General features: G+C 30.1%; 1 protein-coding gene across 4 annotated transcripts in view; it reads left to right on the top strand.

The window, feature by feature from the left end:
- mprip (myosin phosphatase Rho interacting protein) overlaps nucleotides 1-22,063 on the top strand; it is a 79,567-nt gene that overhangs the window by 39,907 nt on the left and 17,597 nt on the right. For 3 of the 4 annotated variants that reach the window (XM_073827834.1, XM_073827835.1, XM_073827837.1), the window contains exons 9-16: nucleotides 5,577-5,684; nucleotides 12,345-12,401; nucleotides 14,499-14,567; nucleotides 14,748-14,837; nucleotides 16,380-16,489; nucleotides 16,578-17,118; nucleotides 18,360-18,497; nucleotides 20,182-20,235. In XM_073827834.1, the coding sequence (XP_073683935.1) occupies nucleotides 5,577-5,684; nucleotides 12,345-12,401; nucleotides 14,499-14,567; nucleotides 14,748-14,837; nucleotides 16,380-16,489; nucleotides 16,578-17,118; nucleotides 18,360-18,497; nucleotides 20,182-20,235 (1,167 nt within the window). The remainder of the gene's footprint in view (nucleotides 1-5,576; nucleotides 5,685-12,344; nucleotides 12,402-14,498; nucleotides 14,568-14,747; nucleotides 14,838-16,379; nucleotides 16,490-16,577; nucleotides 17,119-18,359; nucleotides 18,498-20,181; nucleotides 20,236-22,063) is intronic. The other variant, XM_073827836.1, reaches the window with a different exon arrangement.

Here is a 22,063-nt window from a genome sequence, read left to right as displayed (position 1 = left end):
TGCTGTCAGTATCACATAATGCACCTTTAACTAGACAACCTAAAAATCTAAATACAACATGATTTACGTAACATTTTATTTAATCATCTGTTTAAAGAAAGTTTTATTTCACATGCAGCACATATGAAGTGCTCCACATGGTGTAAACGTAAAACAAACAACTTGTTAAATATCAATATGATTGTTTATTTTTAATTATTTTTTTAATTATTAATGCTTTTTCAGCGAGAATGCATTAAGTTCACCTAAAGTGTCAGTAAAGACATTTAAAAGGTTTCAAAAATAAGTTTAAATAAGTATCAAATAAATTAAAAAAAGTGATATGCTGTTCTTTTGAACTTTTATATTTATTAAAGAATCCTGAGGAAATAATTTTCACAGTTTCCACCAACATATTGGGCAGCACAACATTGATATTAATCAGAAATGTTTGTTGAGCAGCAAATCAGCATTTTAGAATGATTTCTGAAGGATCATGTGACACTGAAGACTGGAGTTAATGATGCTGAAAATTCAGCTTTGATCACAGAAATAAATTACATTTTAACATGGATTCACGTAGAAAACATGTATTTTAAATTGTAATAAAATTTCACAATTTTACTGTATTTAATGATCAAATATTTGCAGCTTTGGTGAGCAGAAGAGACTTGGTTCAGAAATTAAAAAATCGTACTGACCCGAAACTTGTGAACACTAGTGTATAGTATTTGAATACTAGCCATTTGGACTGCAGTATCCATTTCAGTACTGCACCTTTAACTAGTCAACTTAAAAATGGAACATGTTTCAAGTAAGATTTTCTTTATTAATCATCTGGTTAAAGAAAGATGAAGTGCTCAACATGGTATAAACAAAACAAATAACTTGTTAAATATCAATATGATTAAAAAAAAACAATTTTTTTAGTTATTAATGCTTTTTAAATTGACCTAAAATAAGTTTCAAATAAATTAAAAAAGTGATAAATGCTGTTCTTTTTAACTTTATATTCATTAAAGAATCCTTAAAAATTAGTTTTTACAGTTTTCACCAAAATATTGGGCAGCACAACTGTTTTCAGACATTTTAGAATGCTTTTTGAAGGATCATGTGACACTGAAGGAGTTAATGATGCTGAAAATTCAGCTTTGATCAGAGAAATAAATTACATTTTAACATAGATTCACATAGAAAACATGTATTTTAAATTGTAATAAAATTTCACAATTTTACTGTATTTATGATCAAATAATTGCAGCTTTGTTGAGCAGAAGAGACATGTTTAAACATTAAAAAAATCCTACTGACCTCAACCTTGTGAACGCTAGTGCATAGTATTTGAATACTAGCCATTTATTGTTTTTCATACAACATGAAAATAATAATTACTGAGTTTTAGGTATCGACCACAGGCATATTAAAACATAAATATAAAAACATACGCATGAGCATTGAGTCTGAAGAGGAGGGTTGGAGGAACAACTCTCTCCAATATTTTGAATTTGGACTGCAATACCATTTTCAGTACTGCACCTTTAACTAGTCAACTTAAAAATGGAACATGATTCAAGTAACATTTGGTTAAAGAATTTTTTATTCCAAATGCAATAGACATAAAATACTCAACATGGTATAAACGTAAAACTAATAACTTGTTAAATATCCTTGCAGAAAAGATGCAAGAAATAAAAAGTACAAACTTGATTTAAATGTATCTTACGTTCAGAAATAATATAAAATAAAGCAATTCAATGTTAAAGGTAAAATCAATAAGTCAAGACAATTCAAATTTTAAATGTCTGACAGTATAACAGTAGTAGGCGATTATTAAGAGTAAATAAAAATGGCAGCAACTTTCAGGCTGTCAGCATCATGCAAACATCAAATATCAAACATACAGTAGTAGTTCAAAACAGGTTTCAGCTTTCCCAGTGTTTTTCAGTGTAAACATGCACTTGATGAACGTGTTTAACTATTGCTTTTGTGTGTTTTGCAGCGTCTTGTGCATGAAACAGCACTAAAAAGGCAACTTAAGCCTCAAAAACTCACATTGTCCAGGTTTAAATGTTGCATTTACTAATACTTTTATTCAAAACCATGTTTCCTCAATTAAAAAAAAAACATGCCAAAACATTACAATTGACTTAATCAATAAAATCTGAAAACTGGCCCAGCCTTAATTTCATCTTGATCCTGTCTATCCAGACTTATTTTATATACACACACGCACACCTACTAGTAGTTCTAATATAAGTTCACCTTTCCTTTGTGTCTGTTTCCACTTAACACTGGTTCAGTGCAAGGTTTGGTGGTTTCGCAACAATGTGAGCAATAGAGATTTTGATCAAGCCTCTTGTTTTTATGACATTCTTTACTGATAGTATCGTCGGTTTGCTGCTTAGGGTTTTACGTGTGTGTCTGATCATTGAAGGAGCACTAACAGCATTTGTTTCGCAAGCCAAAGGGCTCTGAAAAATAACAGGGATTGTTGTTGTGAGCAGACGCATTTGTCAGTGTAACCAAGGCTCACGCTGAAGTTAAAATGAGGCTGAGAGATTCTCAGGCCGAAGATTGTTATTGTTTGTGCCACTTTCAAGGTCAGCCCAGGGTTTTGATGTGTTTCTGGTATTTTCTGCCTCGTTCCGAAGGCAATTTAATTGTTTATGAAGCTTCTCGGGTGTGGAGGTCAGTGATCCACAAGACTGTCTGTCAAATATTGATATTATTCTACAGCAGATGGACCTAATTGTGCATCTGTCCAAGCAAGCTGCTCAGATATGAGGCTAAACATCTTCAGCGAATGGATAAACACTTCCACACACTCTTAAATAAGACTTTAATATTTATATAACTCTTGTTTTTTTACTTGGGGGTTTTGTATAGATGCATTTATCACTTATTGTCTTACTTATTTGGTGTTGTTCAATGCTGAATATACAGTATATTGGAAATATATAATGCATATATATGATGCACGCTCATTTCACATATTTTTACATTTAGGTCATTTAATCATCATTTAATACTCACTTTACATTAAGGATACATTACATTAAATTGATCAAAGGTGACAGTAAATACATTTATAATGTTACAAAAGATTAAAAAATATCTTCAAAAAAAAGTTTAATAAATGCTATTCTTTTGAACTTTCTCTTCATCAAAGAATTCTGAAAAGTAAAATCGGCAAATCAGCATATTAGAAAGATTTCTGAAGGATCATGTGACACTTAAGACTTGAGTAGTAATGCTGAAAATTCAGCTTTAATCACAAATAAATTGCAATAAATTATTCTTGTTTAATGCTGAATATACTTTTATATTATGCACACTCATTTCACATATTTTTACATTTAGGACATTTATTCATCATTTAATGCTCACTTTAAATGGTTAAATATGATATTCTGCAAAAATGTTGCTTTTTAGTGTTTTGTTTCTAATTCTAAATCGTCTACCATTCAAAAGTGGTCAAAGATTTAAAAAAAATCAAATAATTATTAATGTAATTATTAATTATTTTATTCAGCAAGGATACATTGAATTGATCAAAAGTGACAGTAAATACATTTATAATGTTACAAAAGATTAAAAATAATTATTGAAAATATATATATAAAAAAGATTTGTTTGTAATTATTCTTGTTCAATGCTGAATATACAGTGTATTGCAAATTTTATTATGCACGCTCATTTCACATATTTTTACATTTAGGTCATTTAATCATCATTTAATGCTCACATTAAGTTGACGCTAATTTAATGAGACTGTTAAATGTGATATTTTGAAAAAGAAATAGCTTTTAGTGTTTTGTTTTTAAATGTATTTAGACAAAAATCTAGTCTACCATTCAAAAGTGTGTGGTCAGAAAGATTTTAAAAAACTATTAGTGTAATTATTAATGCTTTTATTCAGCAAGGAAACATTAAATTGCTGTCAAAAGTGACAGTAAATACATTTATAATGTTACAAAAGATTGAAAAATAATTAAAAAAAAATATTTGTTTGTAATAAACGCTATTCTTTTGCACTTTCTAATCATCAAAGAATTCTGGGGAAAAAATGGCACATCAGCATATTAGAATGATTTCTGAAAAATCATGTGATACTTAAGACTGGAGTAATGAAGCCGAACATTTTACCACAGGAATAAATTACAATACATTATTCTTGTTCAATGCTGAATATGCAGTATATTGGAAATTTTATTATGCATGCTCATTTCACATATTTTTACATTTAGGTCATTTATTTATCATTTAATGCTCACTTTAGTTGACATTAATTTAAATGTGGTATTTTGAAAATAATTAGCCTTTTATTTTTTATGTTTTAAATGTATTTAGACAAATCTAGTCTACCATTTTTAAAATGTGTGGTCAGAAAGATTTTTTTTTAAATCAAATATTTATTAATGTAATTATTAATGCTTTTATTCAGCAAGGATACATTGAATTGATCAAAAGTGACAGTAAATACATTTATATGTTACAAAAGATTAAAAATAATTATTGAAAATATAAATTCTTTTGAACTTTCTCTTCATCAAAGAATTCTGGAAAAAAAAATTGCATATTAGAATAATTTCTGAAGGATCGTGTGACACTTAAGACTGGAGTAATAATGCTGAAAATTCATCTTTAATCACAGGAATAAATTTCAATAAATTGTTATTGTTCGGTGCTGAATATACAGTATATTGGAAATTTTATGCCGCACGCTCATTTTACATATTTTTACATTTAGGACATTTATTCATTATTTAATGCTTACTTTAAGTTGACACTAATTTAATTTGACTGTTAAATGTGATATTCTGCAAAATATTTAGCTTTTTAGTGTTTTGTTTTTAGTCTACCATTCAAAGGTTTGTGGTCAGAAAGATATTTTTTTTTTAAATCAAATAATTAATAATGCTTTTATTCAGCAAGGATACATTGAATTGATCAAAAGTGACAGTAAATACATTTATAATGTTACAAAAGATTAAAAATAATTATTGAAAAAAAAAAAAAAAAAAAAAAAAAATATATATATATAAAGATTTGTTTGTAATAAATGCTATTCTTTTGAACTTTCCCTTCATCAAAGAATTCTGAAAAATTAAATTGGCAAATCAGCATATTAGAATAATTTCATATTAGAAATGTATTTAGACAAAAATCAAGTCTACTATTCAAAAGTTTGTGGTTGAAGAAAAAAAATACATTTATTAATGTAATTAATGCTTTTATTCAGCAAGGATACATTAAATGTTACAAAAGATTGAACAATAAAAAAAAAGTAATAAATGCTATTCTTTGGATTTTTATTTTCAAAGAAATTTCACAATTTGTACTGTAATTTTGATCAAATAAATGAGGCTTTGGTGCGCAAAAGAGGCTTCATTTGAATACTAGCCATTGTTTTCAGACAGCATGAAAATAATAATTATTGACTGTTGACATCACCAGATTATTGCTTTTTTTAGTTTTCTAGATGATTGCTTAATTTGTTTGCAACCAATCCAATATTTGATAGTGATGTTGCCTTACCTTTGTCCTGTGCACTAAAACATCTCAAAGTAAATCTACTGTTTCTCTCACACATTCAGGAGCAGAAGATGGACGCGGGACAGGGTTTAGACTTCCATCACTCCACCCTGCCGCCTCTGAGACGAGCCAAATCACTGGACCGCAGGACCACCGAATCAGTCATGACAGTAAGACAGATCCTTCTCTCTGTTTTCTCTTAGCATCATTCAGCACAGATGCTAGACAGTCATAAGACGTTTCCATTATAATCAGCGTACACTCTGTGTGAAGTGTGTGAGGTGAACTGCTTCCAAATCCTGCACAATGGCTCTGTTGTTCTCCGAGGATCAAAGGTTAAAGGGAGCAGCAGCAGGATTTGGCACGATTTGAAGGAAAAGATGGACTACTGTTTTGGACTATTTTAGTCTGCTTGGTATAAAGAACATGTCGGTTTGCAGACAGTTTATCGTCAGATGTCCAAAAATGACTCATTGCTGTTTTTTATGTGTTGTATAGGTCAGTGGTTCTCAATCCTGGTCCTTGGGCACCCCTGCTCTGCACATTTTGCATGTCTCCCTTATTTAACACACCTGTTGAGATCATCAGCTCGTTAGGAGAGAGATACGTAAACTGAACTAATGAGCTGATGATTTCAATCAGGTTTGTTAAATAAGGGGGACATGCAAAATGTGCAGAGCAGGGGTCCCCCAGGACAAGGATTGAAAACCACTGGTATAGGTTACAGTGCCGTCATCTGGTATTTTTATTGACATTATTTAAAATATTAAATAACATAACTGACTTCATCAAAAGTCATGTGGTGCGACCAACATGCAAAAAATTCTTGTGACTGTCAGGTTCAGTAAGTATCTAAAAAAAAAAAAAAAGACATAATTGGACCTTTTTATGACAAGTTGAGGTTGTAAAATGTCATGCGGTGCGGCTCTTACTGATGTCAGTGATATTTAATCAATATTCATTAATGATATTTGAAAAACAAAAACATCAAAATATATTTTAAGAAATGAATCTAAATTGTTTTATAGGTTTATTATAGTTGATGAAAACTGAAACACACACACAAAAAATTCTTTACTTAAACCTTAGACTTATTTTAATGGATAAAAACCCTTTAACATATTTTAAGCTATTTGCCAAGGCAACATGTCTCGTTTTCATTTAGTTTAATTTGATGTACTAAAATAGCTCAAATTAAAACAATTAAAATGACAGAAGTACAACAAAATGACTAATGGAAAATATAAAAATGTAAACTAATTTAAAATATTAATTAAAAACTATAATGGTTTTTACTAAATTACTAAAACTTAAACTAAAGTTAACATGAAAAGGAAAACAAAAATTTAAGATACTGATGATAACAATATCTTATAGATTACAAAAACTTAAAATGTAAAATAAAATAATAAAATATATAAAATATAAAAAGGATAAAGTAAAAAATATAAAAAGGAATTAAAAATATTAATAAAACTGTAATGGTATACAAATGACTGAAACTTTAACTAAATTTAACATGAAAATGGAAAAATAAGCACCAAGTCAAAATATTAATAAAAATTATAATAGTATATAAATGGTATATAAATTGTCAAACTTTAAAATGAAAATGAAAATATAAAAATCAAAACATTCAAAATATGTATAAAAACTGTGATAGTATATAAATTATTAAAATTAACATGAAAAGGAAAATATAAAAACTAACACAAATTTAAGATACTGATGATAACAATATCTTCTAGATTACTAAAACTTAAAATATAAAAAAGATAAAGTATAAAAAATATAAAAATGAATTCAAAATATTAATAAAAACTGTAATAGTGTATAAATGACTAAAACTTTAACTAAAATTAACATGAAAATAGAAAAATAAGCACCAAGTCAAAATATTAATAAAAATTTTAATAGTATAGCAATTGTTCAACTTTGAAATTAAAATGAAAATATAAAAATAAATTCAAAATATTAATAAAAACTGTGATAGTATATAAATTAATAAAACTTTAAAGTGAACATAAAAAAGAAAATATACAAATGAAAACATACTATTTACATTATTATTAAAAACGTAATTGTATATAGATTACTAAAGCTGTAACTACAATCAACATGAAAACAAAAAATATAAAATGAACACTAATTCAAAATGTTAATAACTATAGTAGTATATAAATAGCTAAAATTTTAAAATTAACATGAAAGCAGAAAATATAACAATAAAAACAAAAAACTAATTATTTAATTGTAGTTGATGAAAACTAAAACCATTAAAAACAATTTCTTCACTTGAGATAAAATTAACATTAACTGAAATAAAATAAAAACCTTAAACTTATTTTAATACATAAACTTTAGTTGTTTGCCAAGGCAAAATGTCCCAATAATTGAATAATAGCTTAATGTACTACAATAACTTTTTTAGTTAATAAACAAATTCAAAAGATTAAAAAACTGTAATCATCTATAACTAATTAAAATTAACATGGAAATGGAAAATATAAATTAATTCAAAATTAAGTGAACTATTAATACTATATCAGTAATGCTAAAACATCCCTAATGAACAAGTGTTAAACTACTTTTCTTTTCTTTTCTTTTTTTAATTTATAAACACACCCTTGTTTTTAACTCTGTAACCATATACTTTCAGCTGGTGTCTCAACCCAGACTAATCCTGATCGCCCCTTGTTTTTCTGTGCTATTTGTGTACTTCACTGTTGTAAGTCCTCGGACGTCCTATTCCTCGGGGTGTCGCGTGTTCCTCTCTCCTGCCCAGGTCATCTCCAGCTCGTCCTGCATCCAGCCCTGTGTTCCTGTCCTCTCCCGTCTGTGTGCTCCTGTGTGAGCGTGTTTGAGTGGTTTTACATGTGTCGCTCTTTTTAGTGTGTGTGTGTGTGTGTGTGGAGACTAGGGCTGCCGCGATTCGTCATTTCTAATTGGCAATTTGATTTTTAAAAATCTTTGATTTCATTTTGCCCGCGTAACCGAGTAACCAGCACAATACCGGAAGTGGCGCATTTCATGGACGAGAATCCATAAAATGGATTATTAGACTGTTTTGCAAGGCTGCATTATATATTAAACCTGCATAATTAAACATAATTGTTAGGGGTGCACCGAAATGAAAATTCTTGGCCGAAACCGAAAACCGAAAAAGAGGAAACCAAGGCTGAAAACCGAAACACCGAAAGAATTATGCCAATTATTAGTACCATTGCATTTATGGCTATGACTGTGTACTAATTATACTAAAATCAATGCATTGCAATTGCATAAATTAATATTAAAGTTTCAAAGAATAAATCAATTATATTAATTTAAACAATTATTATCAATCAAGTATTATATTACTTAAATAACATATATATTTTACTGCCTTTGTTTAAATTTTTACAACACATTATCTTGTGGATCCATCAGTTCACATTACAACTCATCGCAATTCTTGTCTTTCAGTCCCCACATTTAAGACCACCTGAAATCATAATTAAGACTTTCTTAACCTAATAACACTGCAGTCATCAATGAAAATTAAGAGCTTTATTTCAATAACCGACTTTCAAAAACAAACCTTACACAAAATACATTTCTTTTTATTTTTTTCCCACTATGTTCGGGGCACAAGAAATATATTAGGGAACTAAATTAATATCAGCATATGAAGTATAAACGTCTCTCATTCATTGTCTCTGAGAAAATGCACGTCAGATGCTGAAATCACTGTCAGTTTTTACTTTCACTTTAACATATTGCGCAGTTTTCCTGTTGCTTGTGTGACATTGGCTCAACTCCATGGTTTAAAACATAAATATTTATAAAAAATACAGTATATAGAAAAGACATATCTTTAAAATATTGCGACGTAACACCAACGTAAAGCCAGTGTTTTTCACTCACTGAAAGCTACATCTGTCTGTCTCTGCTCTCATCACTGCACGTACGACTGCAGACACACCCCTTCTTGAACTTTCGGCATTCAAGTTTTGCAAATCTCTATCCGTGGGTCTTTCTCAGATATACTGAAATACGTCCACAGCGCAGACATATTGCTTCAGAAAAGCACGTGCAGGCTGCGGTTTCTGTTTGCATCCACATGCTGTTTCGGCCGTGTTGTTTCGGTGATGCAATTTTTCATGGCCCAAAATGCACTTTTGGGCCATTTTCGGCCAAAAATTTTTGGTGGCCGAATATTCAGTGCATCCCTAATAATTGTGAATTTACAAACGCTGCGATTCAGATAAATAAATATATGCGAAGCAGGGTTAATATGTGCTATCATTTACATGTGTGGAGCGTCTCAAACATTTCTGCATGTTGTTGTGAGTTTGGGTTTATTATAACATTCATCTGGGAACGCAACGTGCGCAATTTCATCAGATTTGTAAGGTAAATCATTTATAAACCTATGCAAACGCAGGAGAATACATCAATATCTTTCTCATTATGCTAAGTGTTCATCGCGATTTCAAAATAAAAGTTTAAACTCTCACTCTGAGTTTAGGCGTTTCGATGTCCACATATTCATTCAATTACTGTGGCTATAGCATTTCTGTGGTACAGATATGGCCAAATATTAAAGACTAAAGTGGACATTTGACTTAAATGTTGTTTAGTCAATATTAAAGAAGGATTAAATTGCTCAGTGAAGTGTAAAAACAATCATTAGGCCGCCCTCTACAGGCCTTTGTTGTAATGCGTAATGTACATTAGCTCTATTGTTTATAATACATTATGCATTTCAACAGTTTTGTGCAATCAAACCATGATTTCTTGCTTTTTATTCTTTATTTGAACTAATTATTAACAACTCATTACTATTATACATGTATTTTAAGTAATTTTAAAGCCTATTGTTCACTTACATCTATTTTTATTACCACACAAAAATAATTATAATTATAGGGCCCCATGAAATTCATCTTATTTATCCATTTTATTTTTTAAAGGTTTAACTAAAATTAACATGAAAACCAAAAAAATAAAAATACACTACAAAACTACAATAGTTTATAACTTACTCAAACTTTAACTAAAATTAATATGAAAATGGAAAATATAAAAACAATCACTAATTCAAAATATTTACAAAACTATAATAGTATATTAATAGCTAAAACATTAAAATGAATATGAAAACAGAAAATATAAAAATAAAAACAAATTCAAAAGTTAATTCAATTGTAGTTAATGAAAACTAAAACAATAAAAACTTTTTTTTTTATTTGAGATGAACGTTAACTGAAATGAAATAAAAAAAAGCCTTAAACTTAAACACTAATTCAAAATATTTATAAAACTATAATTCATTTTTTTCCATTAGAATTTTTCTAAACTCTTTTAGGGCCCTTTGAAATCCATTTTATTTTTTAAAGGTTTAACTGAAATTAACATGAAAACCAAAAATATAAAACATAAAAATGATTTTAAAATATTAATTAAAATTACAATAATTTAACTTACTAAAACTTAAACTAAAATTAATATGAAAATGGAAAATAAAAACATACTTAAATATTCAAAATATTTACAAAAGTATAAAAGTATATTAATAGCTAAAACTATAAAATGAAAATAGAAAAATAAAAACAAATTCAAAAGTTAATTCTATTGTTAATGAAAACCAAAACCATAAAAACACTATAAATTTGAGATAAACATTAACTGAAACAAAATAAAAAACTTAAACTTAAACACTAATTCAAAATATTTATAAAACTATAATCCATTTTTTTTATTCTTTTTTTTTTCCATTAGAATTTTTCTAAACTCTGTTTTAATGGTTAAATTATTATTTTTTTAATAAAAAAGTCTGTCTTTTTAGGGCCCTATGAAATCCATTTTATTTTTTAAAGGTTTAACTGAAATTAACATGAAAACCAAAAATATAAAAATAAAAATTTAATTAAAATTACAATAATTTTTAACTTACTAAAACTTAAACTAAAATTAATATGAAAATGGAAAATATAAAAACATACACCTAAATATTCAAAATATTTACAAAACTATAATAGTATATTAATAGCTAAAACTATAAAATGAAAATAGAAAAATGAAAACAAATTCAAAAGTTAATTCAATTGTTGTTAATGAAAACGAAAACCATAAAAACACTATAAATTTGAGATAAACATTACCTGAAACAAACAAAAAAAAAACTAAACACTAATTCAAAATATTAATAAAACTATACTCCATTTAAGTCTGTCTAATTAAGCTTGACCAAATTCTGGATTCCATTTTAATGGTTTCATTAAATTTTAATAATCAAAAGCATCTCCAATTAGTTGATTTTATTAAAAATAAAATGTTCTTAAGTAAAGTTGTTGATTTTTTTTTTTTTTTTTTTTAATTAGTTGTTTAGAATAATCGTTAGTAGCAGCTCTTATCTGTGTGTGTTTGATGAGTGTGTTTGTGTGTTGCTCTGTCCAGCACTCTTAATGCACAAATGCCTGTTGTGTTGCTCCTCAGCGAGTTGTGAAATACAGATGCTCTGAACTGGCATGTAGAGTGTTTCTCCTGTCAAATCAAGTAGTCCAGAAAAACACACTGACTTGCATCTTTTTCTCTCACCCAAGAGTGTCAAAGAGCAGAAATCACTTGTTGAAGTGTGTAGAAATGAGACGGGCTCTAAGACTCGTGTTTGGAGGTTTGGATGTGAGTAAATGCTCACCATCAGCAGCGGCTTTTCTTCACTCGCCACACCTGACATTGGTTGAGCTCATTGTGCATGAAGATCTGTGTGATCGCACATGATATTACACACGTGACTCGACTGCTTCTCTGTTTATATTTATGACTGTTTCCCTCTTGGATTACAGCCAGACCTGCTGAACTTCAAGAAGGGGTGGATGGTGAAACTTGATGAACAAGGCCAGGTAAGGTTATGTTTCTCTGTAAACAATAAACAACAATAATCTCTCACTGATTCGATCTCTCAGTAGTGTTTGGAAATGAAATACTGAATCTGAGTGCTGGGTAATGTTGGTAAAGGGTAATATTCACAGCGTTTTCACAGAAATTGTACTTCAAGAATCAAGTCATAAAAATAAAAAAAAACATATATATGTATGTGTGTGTTTGTAAATAAATAGAAATGTATGAAAGTATTGCAGTTATTGCTGAATTTAATGATTTTTATTTTAAATTATGTTTCCTTAAAAATTAGTTTTTAGGTTTTTTTTAAATATTGAAATCTTTCAATATTATTATTTTAATATTGTGTAGGTGTTATTGCTGTTTATTACAATTTATATAATAGTAATTATTATTATTATTATAATTTATTATAAAATAATGCTAATGATTGTAATATTTATTTTATAATTTATAATTTAATACTTGTATATTATAATATATAATTTTATAGTTTATAGTATTATGTATTATAGTCAAAAACAAACATTTTATTTCATAAGAAAATAATATGATTTATATACTGAAAATGTATTTAATAATACATTAATATACTTTTATGTAAAAATGAAAGTTTATTTAATTATTTAACCACAATGTTAAATGTTTTATTTAAAAGACTCAAATGTAAAATATGTATATGTTGTTTAATGGACATTTATTTTATTTTCGTGGCCTTTTTATTTTATAGATGTTTTAATCTTTTTTTATAATCTTTTTTTTTATTTTATATTTTATTTTGCAGGCTTTTTTGTTTAATGGACTTTTTAGATATGGACTTTTTAATGTTTGTTGTAACTTATGGACTGTTTTTATTATTTATTTTTTATTCAAAGACATTTTATTTCATGGGTCATTTTATTTTAGATATTTGAATCTATTTTATTTTGTTTCATGGACAATTTTTATGTTTTATTTTATGGACTTTTTAACTTTATTTTTATATAATTTATATTTATTTTTATTTGATTTCATGGACTTTTTATTTTTGTTGTATTTTATGGACTTTTATTTATATTATTTTATAAATGGACTTCTTATTATATATTATCTCTTTCAGACTTTTTGTTTTATGGACTTTTTATTTCATGGACTTGGATTTTTTTAGTTTTTATTTTATTTATATTTTATTTATATAAAACATATAAAACAGACATTTTGTATGTTTTGTTATATTTTATGGACTTTGTTTTATGTATTTTGTTAAATGGACCTTTTAACTTTATTTTCTAGACTTATTTTATTTATTTATTTTTTATATTTTATTATTTAGTTAGTTTTTTTAAGTTTTTTTCTATGATTTGTTTTATTTTAAGGGCTTTAAATGCAAACATTTAAATTGCACACAAGGCAGTTTTTAGACTTTTTAAATTTTATATTAGTTGTGAAAATATATGGACATTAACTTTTTTTAAATGACAAATATATTCAAATATTCATTAATAATAAAGATTAAAAAATAAAATAAAAATGTAATGTATATTTGGATTTTCACTCAATGATTTTGATCGTCCGGTTTATTTTACGGTTACTAAATTCGTGGTGCATCACTAGTATTGCATAATTTATTCTATAATTTCTTCTGTCTTACATATCAAGTTGTGGCTTAATGTGCTTAAATGTGTACAGAAAATAATCAGTTTAGCAGTGAAATTGTCTCATTGGCCTCTATATTTGATGTTTAGTGTTCACAAAGCAAGTTGTTAGTGTTAAATGCATCTTCTCTATTTACTGATCTGCTTTCTGACTTCAAGTTGATCAAAGTTGTTGAGCTCAAATGGCCCGGACTCAAAGCACTGATGCTTTTAAAGGGCATAGTACACTTTGATTGTACTGCATCAATAGGTCAAAGTTGAAAGGATAGAGCCTCTCAACTTTATAACCATGGTCTTTAAAGAAGGATAAGTGACTTAAAAACCACCTGCCAATACATCAGACTCATGCAGGATCCTCCCGGACCAAGAGCTCTCTGTCAAATTATGAATTTCATTTTTATATTTATTATATTTGATCCGTTCTAATAAATATCTCATTTGCCGTTTTTTTTATATCTGTTCTAGTGGAAGAAGTATTGGTTTGTGCTGACAGATCACAGTCTACGATACTACAAGGATTCTATTGCTGAAGAGGTAATTCACAATATTATAATAGCAACTTATTTGTTTTTGAAGCCATATATTTGTCTTTGGCAGGTTATCTTCTACCCTCTGATTTTTTTTTCTCCTTGGATCAGCCTTATTGCTGAAATAATAACATTTCTCTCACTGATTCAGTGTTTTTTTTTTTTTTTTTTTTTTTCTCCTCAACAGGCGTCTGATCTGGATGGAGAGATTGATCTCAGTACATGCTATAATGTTACAGAATATCAAGCTCAAAGAAACTATGGATTCCAGATTCATGTAAGTGTGTCTAAACCTTATTTCTATTTGATATTTTCTTGTGTTTTATGTGATTTTATTGCCTTTTTTTATTTAATGGACTTTTTATATTATGGACTTTTTTATTTTATGGAGTTTTTATGTTTGTTTTATTTTGTCGACTTATTTTATTTTTTGTTTAATAAGCATTTATTTTATTTTCATGGCCTTTTTATTTTATCCTAGTATAGACTTTTATAGACTTTTTATTTTATATTTTGTTTTGCAGACTTTTTTGTTTTATGGAGTTTTTATTTTAATTAACTTATTTTATGAACTTGTTCTTTTTACATCTTATTTTATGGACTTTTTTTAGTTGTGGATTTTATTTTATGGACTTTATTTTTTAATGGGCATTTTATTTTATTAGCCACTTTATTTTAGATCTTTTTTATCTTATGGACTGTGTATTTAATTTTGTTTCATGGAAATTGTAACTTAACTTTATAATTTATTCATGGACTTAATTTTATATTTTATATTTCTTTTTCTTTTTTTGTAATCTTGTACTTCTTGTTTCTTTTATTAACTGTATATTTTTGTTATATTTTATTTTTAATTTTATTTATGGACTATTTAATTTAATGTTTTGCAAACTTTTTCATGGAGTTTTTATTTCATTGACTTTGTATTTAGTGGACTTTCCTAGTTATGGACTTTTTGTTGTATTTTATGTACTTTTTGTTTTATATTTTATTCCGTGTACTTTTTTTATTTTATGGGCTTTTAACTTTATTTTATAGACTTTTTATTTTATTTGTTGTATTTCATCTTGTTATATTTTATGGAATTTTTGTATTTTATATTGTTTCATGGACATTTTATTTTATTGGCCATTTTATTTTATTTTATCTTCTGGACTGTGTATTCAATTTTGTTTCATGGACATTTTAAATTTTACCTTTATTTATAATTTATTTATGTACCATTTATTTTATATTTTTTAGTTTTCTTCTACTTTTTGTTTCATTCAATTATTATTATTATTATTAGTAGTAGTAGTATTATATTTCATTAACTTTTTATTTTATGGACTTTCCTAGTAATAGACTTTTTGTTGTATTTATGTACTTTTTGTTTTTATTTTTTATTTTATGTACTTTTTTATTTTATGGGCATTTTAACTTTATTTTATAGACTTTATTTTATTTGTTGTATTTCATCTTGTTAAATTTTATGGACTTTTTATTTGTATAAATATTTATAATATTTAGTTGTTTATTTTATTATTATTTTTTTTTTGTGTGGACCTTTTTCATTTTTATATTTTATTTTATGGACTTTGTTTTTGTTTTATATTTTGGATATTTTACATTTTATTTAAATGTACTTTTATAAAAAAAAAAAAAAAATTCTTTGTTTATTTCTTTTTTACAACCATGTTGTACACGGTTCATGCCTTATTATAGATTACTTGTACTTGGTATCCAAGCACTGCAGGGTCTAGTTTTTGACTTGAGTGTGTTTTTTTTTTGTAATTGTTTGTTCTCTGATCAGTTTGTACTCATTTTTTGCTCTCACCAGACTCAAGAGGCGTTGCACACGCTCTCAGCTATGACTGCAGGAATACGCCGCAACTGGATCCAAGCGGTTATGAAAAACGTCCGGCCATCCACAGCGCCAGACGTCGCTAGGTGTGTTACCATGCGTGATGCAGTAGCACAAAAATATGTTTTTGTCTTTAAAATATTTATGTTTTGCATATAAAATGTTTTGAAACAGCCTAACAGATGAGCACGCTTCCTGCGGCCCGTTTGAGAGCCTCTCCCGACCTGACATCACTCAGGACTCCCCGTCCTCCGAAGCCTCAGTGGAGCGGGAAGGCGGATTAAAGAAGAGTCGAGCGAGAGAACGGAGACGAGAAGGACGGTCCAAAACATTTGACTGGGCAGAGTTTCGTCCCATCGCCCAAGCTCTGGCGCAGCAGAGAGCACACGAGGCTGACACCTTCCAGGCTGAGCTAGCTGAGAGAAACAAGAGGAGGGAGGAGAGGCGGAGGAGGTACGAGAGCGTCACCGGCTCGTCCTTCGATCCTCCTGCTGATGCCGCAAAGATGGACGTTGAGAGTGTGGGTGTGGTCCAGGTAGATGCTCCGCCCCTGACGGTAGAGCGGCAGCAGAAAGTGGAGGACGAGATCGAGCAGCGCTGGCAGCAGGTGGAGAAGACACCCATTAGGGAAGAGAGGAGGGTGCCTTTGCCCTCCACCCATCACACCAGAGACACGTCAGAGCTGGAGAAACTCGTCGAGAGCTATAAAAAAGGGGTACGGGCTTCAAAATCCAATGCACAGTTATTACTTTAAACTAGGGCTGTCAAGCAATTAAATTTTTTTTTCTAAAATTACACAATGTGCCAATTAATTCATCTGGTCGATTGCAAAATTAATCACATATCAATTTGGGCTTAGAAATTGCTCACCAAAAGATCATTTAAATTTGTGTTAGATGAAAAAAAAATGTATATTGAAATTAAAATGTTCTTATTGTATATTAAATGATACTTTAAATTAGGGATGCATGATATTGGGCGATATTTGGCCGATGATATTTCCTTTTGTTTGGAAATAACACCAAGTGTCTTTTTTTTTTTTCTTCTGACCTTTAAATCAAAACATACTCATGAATTTATAACATCAATTACTGCTTTATTTAATCAGAAACCCAGTCTAAATGATTGTTTTACTCATTTGATTTGTTCAGAAACATATTAACTTTAATAGTTGTTTGGAAAATTGAGACAAAATATTGACAATATTGTGTATAAAATTTTTTACAATTTTTTTTTTCATTTATTTAATTTTTTTATTTAATTGTACTTTTATTTTAATTTTATAAAAGTTCTAAAAGTTGAATCATCGATTCTACCGATTCGTGTAAACAACTGATTCAAAATATTGACAGTATTTTGTATAAAATTGAGCACAATATTACATTTTTGTTTAATGAATTGTTGTAAATCAATATAATGTTTGCAGTGGTGCAGATATTTCTCTATAATTAATTGCACCAAAAATAATGTGTTAAATCAACAGCCCTAGTTTTAAACATCTAAAGTTGAAAAATGAAAAATGCAACCCTGGACCACAAAACCAGTCTTAAGTAGCATGGGTGAATTTGTAGCAATAGCCAACAATACATTGTATGGGTCAAAATGATCAAATTTTCTTTTATGCCAAAAATCTTTAGGATATTAAGTGAACATATGATGAAGATGTTTTGTAAATTTCCTACTGTAAATATATCAAAACTTTATTTTTGATTAGTAATATACATTGCTAAGAACTTTATTTGGACAACTTTAAAGGTGATTTTTTTCCCCTCTATTTAGATTTTTTTTTTCACCCTCTGATTCCAGTTTTTCAGATTGTTGTATTTCGGCCAAATATTGTCCTATCCTAACAAACCATGCATCAATTTCTATATCTCTATTTACTCTTATGACTTTTTTTGTGGTCCATGATGGTGTTTCAGATCATAACTTGTCTTTGTCCTCTGGTTTTGTTAGGTTGAAGAGCTGAAAGCTCAGTTGGAGAGCTGTCACCAGCAGTTAATGGACTCCAATCGGCACAAGCAGGAGCTGGAGGGTCAGCTCAAAAACGCTCTTGAGCGTGAACAGCAGATCCGTGCTGGTTACATTTCACCGGTAGGCCACATTTATGTCACCATTTTCATAGCGTATTTAGATATTGCTTGATTGAACACATTGTGTGTCATTTTTAGGAGAACAAACAAACACATGGCTTCCATCTTTACCATCGAAGCTACAAATGCGTGCTTTGCATGTCTAGAGACCGTTGCATGTAAACGAACAGAGCTCTTTTTGCCTCTGCTTAAGATTCCTCTTGCCCCATTCAAGCAAAATGACATTAAGAATTTCAGTTTCATGCAAGCTCTATTGCATGTTCCAACATAGAAATGATTAACATTAACTGAACATGAATGAATAAATATGCAATGATGGCATGAAAACATACTCAGAACTTATTGTGCCCTTTGGATACATTCATACTCAATGATACATTACTGGAAAACATTTACAGCATATTATTAAAAAAAAAATTGTTTATGTATAATTGTATTCATTGAAAAGGTATTCATAATGTATGTTGTAATGCATTCGTGACTAAAGTTAAAATGCATTATAATATGTAAAGATTAGTTTAATGTGTTTTAATACGTTTTTAATACTTTTAAAGCTATTAATGGTTGGTGCATTACAAGGCATAATTAATGCATTAAAATACTTTTATAGTGCATTATATATAAAGTTTATAAGTAGAGTGTTTCCCATAATTTTCAAGATAACATGCTTTTAATATTCGTATTTATTTGTGTTGCCTATCTGTTTTCTCAAAAGCATTGAGTATCAGTATATCTTAAGGGTGTTAAATTATTTAAAAATGCATCTTTTGCTAAATAGTGCTACATAAACATGAGACATAGAGTATGAAAAGATGCCTTTTCAAGGCAAGTGCATGATGTTTTATTCATATTTAACATTCGTTCATTTCATTTTAACCTTATTCTTGACTTCTTCCTTGTATGCTATAGAGTATGTGTGTTCGTGTGTGTGTTATGTGTGTGTATGTTTGTCTTAAGTGTTTGTTCAAAATATTGTTGCATTGTTTTCTGAGCTTAATTTGGACTTCTCAAAATTCCTTTATTGACTTCTTTTGCAATTTAGCAGCTACAGTTATTTTTTTATTTTTTTTTTATTTTACACCTTGTAGTATACTTCAGTACACCAAAATAAGACTTTTATGCATTAAAAGCAAATGTGCAGGGATTTTATCTTAAGCATGGCATTGTTCCACAAAAGGTGATGCTCTTTGTTGAATATCTGTTCAGGACACTTTTTTTTAAAGGGTTGCCTTTTACGGATTTATGTATTCACCTTTCAATCAAAAGGTTTGTTATAAACAGACACAGTAGTTGTTGCTCAGTAGCTCAGGTTAAATTGTTCCTCAAAAGGCCTGCAGGCTTTTAACTGAATGGCATGTAACCGTTCTGGCATTCTTAGCTAGCACTAATTTTGCGTCACTTACCCCATGAAACAACTCTTTAACCTCTTAATATGCATGCATTGTTTCGAATTACTAACCTTTTGCCATTAATTTTTTTCTAGCGTTCTAATGCGCCTCATTCCATGAAAGAAGCTGAATGAATTTACTCTCCCTTTAACCTTAATAGATTGATTCGATGCAGTGGTTGTAATAAAATGTAATTTTACCTCAAATCCTCAACACTGTTAATTATAATCTAGAAATTGATTAGCGTTTGTTCATCTGTGCTGACTGTTAACCAACTGTCTGGTCCCCTTTTCCAAGCTGGAGTCCCCTTTGAGTCTTGAGACAGAGCCCCAGACGAAGAGGACTGAACTGGTTAGTTCTCAAGCTCAGAGCTTAACAAAGAAGTACCAGGAAACCAAAGAGCTCCTGCAACAGCAAGAACTGAAAAAGCGCAACATGCAGGCACAGCTTGGCCTTTCTCTCTCACACTGGCCCGCAAAGGAACCTTACCTTTCTGACACCAAAAAACCCACCACCTCTGAGGTCTGTCCCTCAAACTGCATTCAAAAAACAGTCAGTTTTATGCTTCAAGATAGCGAGGGAAAGATTAGAGAGCTAGAAAGCTTGATAGATGCCAGTCAGCCTCTGACGTTAAGGGAGCTGATGAAGCTCATGCATTCGCATAGTGAATACGTTTGGGTAGAAGTGTCTGAAGGACAGGAAAGAAGTGAGTCAGTAGGAGAAATGATGCAGAAACTGTTGGAGAACCTCAAGAACCAACAGGAGATTGACAATGAGACAATGCGGAAAAGTTTGGAAAAGGCTGGAGACTGTATACGGGACTACGAAGCTCGTTTGGTCACTATGGAGGACATGTTGGAAAGAGTCCAAAGGCAGAAAATGGAGAGTCCGTTCGCATTAGGTTGCTCGAGAGAAGACCCTCCAGATCTGTTGCAGCAGGTGGAGTTGCTTGCAAGCGAAAACATAGCTTTAAATCAGCGCTATCAGGAAATTGTGAACCAGTTGAGAGAAGCAGATCGAGAAATAGACAGGCTGAAAGCTGAGCTTTGTAGACTGCATAGCAGTCAGCAATATCCACAATCCAGCGAGCAAGAAAACAAAGAGACCTCTGAGAAAAATGTATACGAGCGAGAACTCGTTGAGAAGTCTCAGAAGCTACAAGAGGCTCTTATTAAATTGGAAACTCTTGGGAATAATTTAAAAGATACAGAGAAGAGATTACAACTTAAAGAAGCAACGCTTAGGGGTCTTGGATTTCAGGTTGCAGAAAGCGAGAAAGACGATAAAGAGTTAGATTGGGAAACTGACGACCTTAAGCGCCAACTGGAGGTCCTTCAATCCGAGCTTTCGGAGAAGGACAAGCAGCTTCAAAATGCTGAGCAGGTCTGTAGAGAGCTTCAGTCCCAGAATGCAAAACATGAAGAGAGGGCAAGGATGTGTAGTCAGATGCTTGTAGATGCTCAGGAGGAGATTAGGACGTTGAAAGAGAAGGCAGGAGATCAAGGAACGGTTGGTAGTGAACCAGGAACAGAAAGTGGGTGCCAAAAACTGACAAATGAAGGCGTGATTGAGGAAGTCGTGAAAGAGTTCGAGAGCAAGTCTAAGTCTCTTAATCATCTACTTGACGTGTTGGTAATTGGCAATAAAGCAGATGTGTCCAACATTGGCATGGACACCAACATTTTAGATGAGAATCAGGGAGGAACGATGAAGGAGATGTTTGAGAAAGTGATTCTACGTAAGGTTTTAGCTGGTTTAGAAGACTGTCAGAAAGGCTCGGAGGTTGAGCAAACCCTAAGAAATGTTGTAGAACGTATGCTAGTGGATAACAAAATGCTGCTGCTTATGAATAAGCTCTCCAACCTGCAAGAACCTGCATCTTGCACAGAAGAAACTGCTGGACATGAAAACACAATAAAATCGAAACCCTGCATCATGAAGACTCTCACTGAAGTCATTCAAAAGAAAGTGGCGTTGTTGAATCAAACCGCTTCGGCTCTTAGGGAACGAACTGATGAGGAGCTCCAGTCGTTGGCTTTGACTCATAAAAGCTTTGGCTCTCAAAGAACCTGGTCTGAATATGTTCGTGAGGCCATAATGGACATGACATGCATGTACTTTGTAGCTCTTAAGATCTTGCCAAGGATGAAACCGTTAGATTTGTCTGCATGTAGCAGAG

Source organism: Garra rufa, chromosome 22, assembly GCF_049309525.1.
Source record: "Garra rufa chromosome 22, GarRuf1.0, whole genome shotgun sequence".
Classification (NCBI taxonomy): Eukaryota; Metazoa; Chordata; class Actinopteri; order Cypriniformes; family Cyprinidae; genus Garra; species Garra rufa.
Note: the sequence above shows the minus strand (reverse complement) of the source record. Positions and strands in the feature narration are given on the sequence as shown.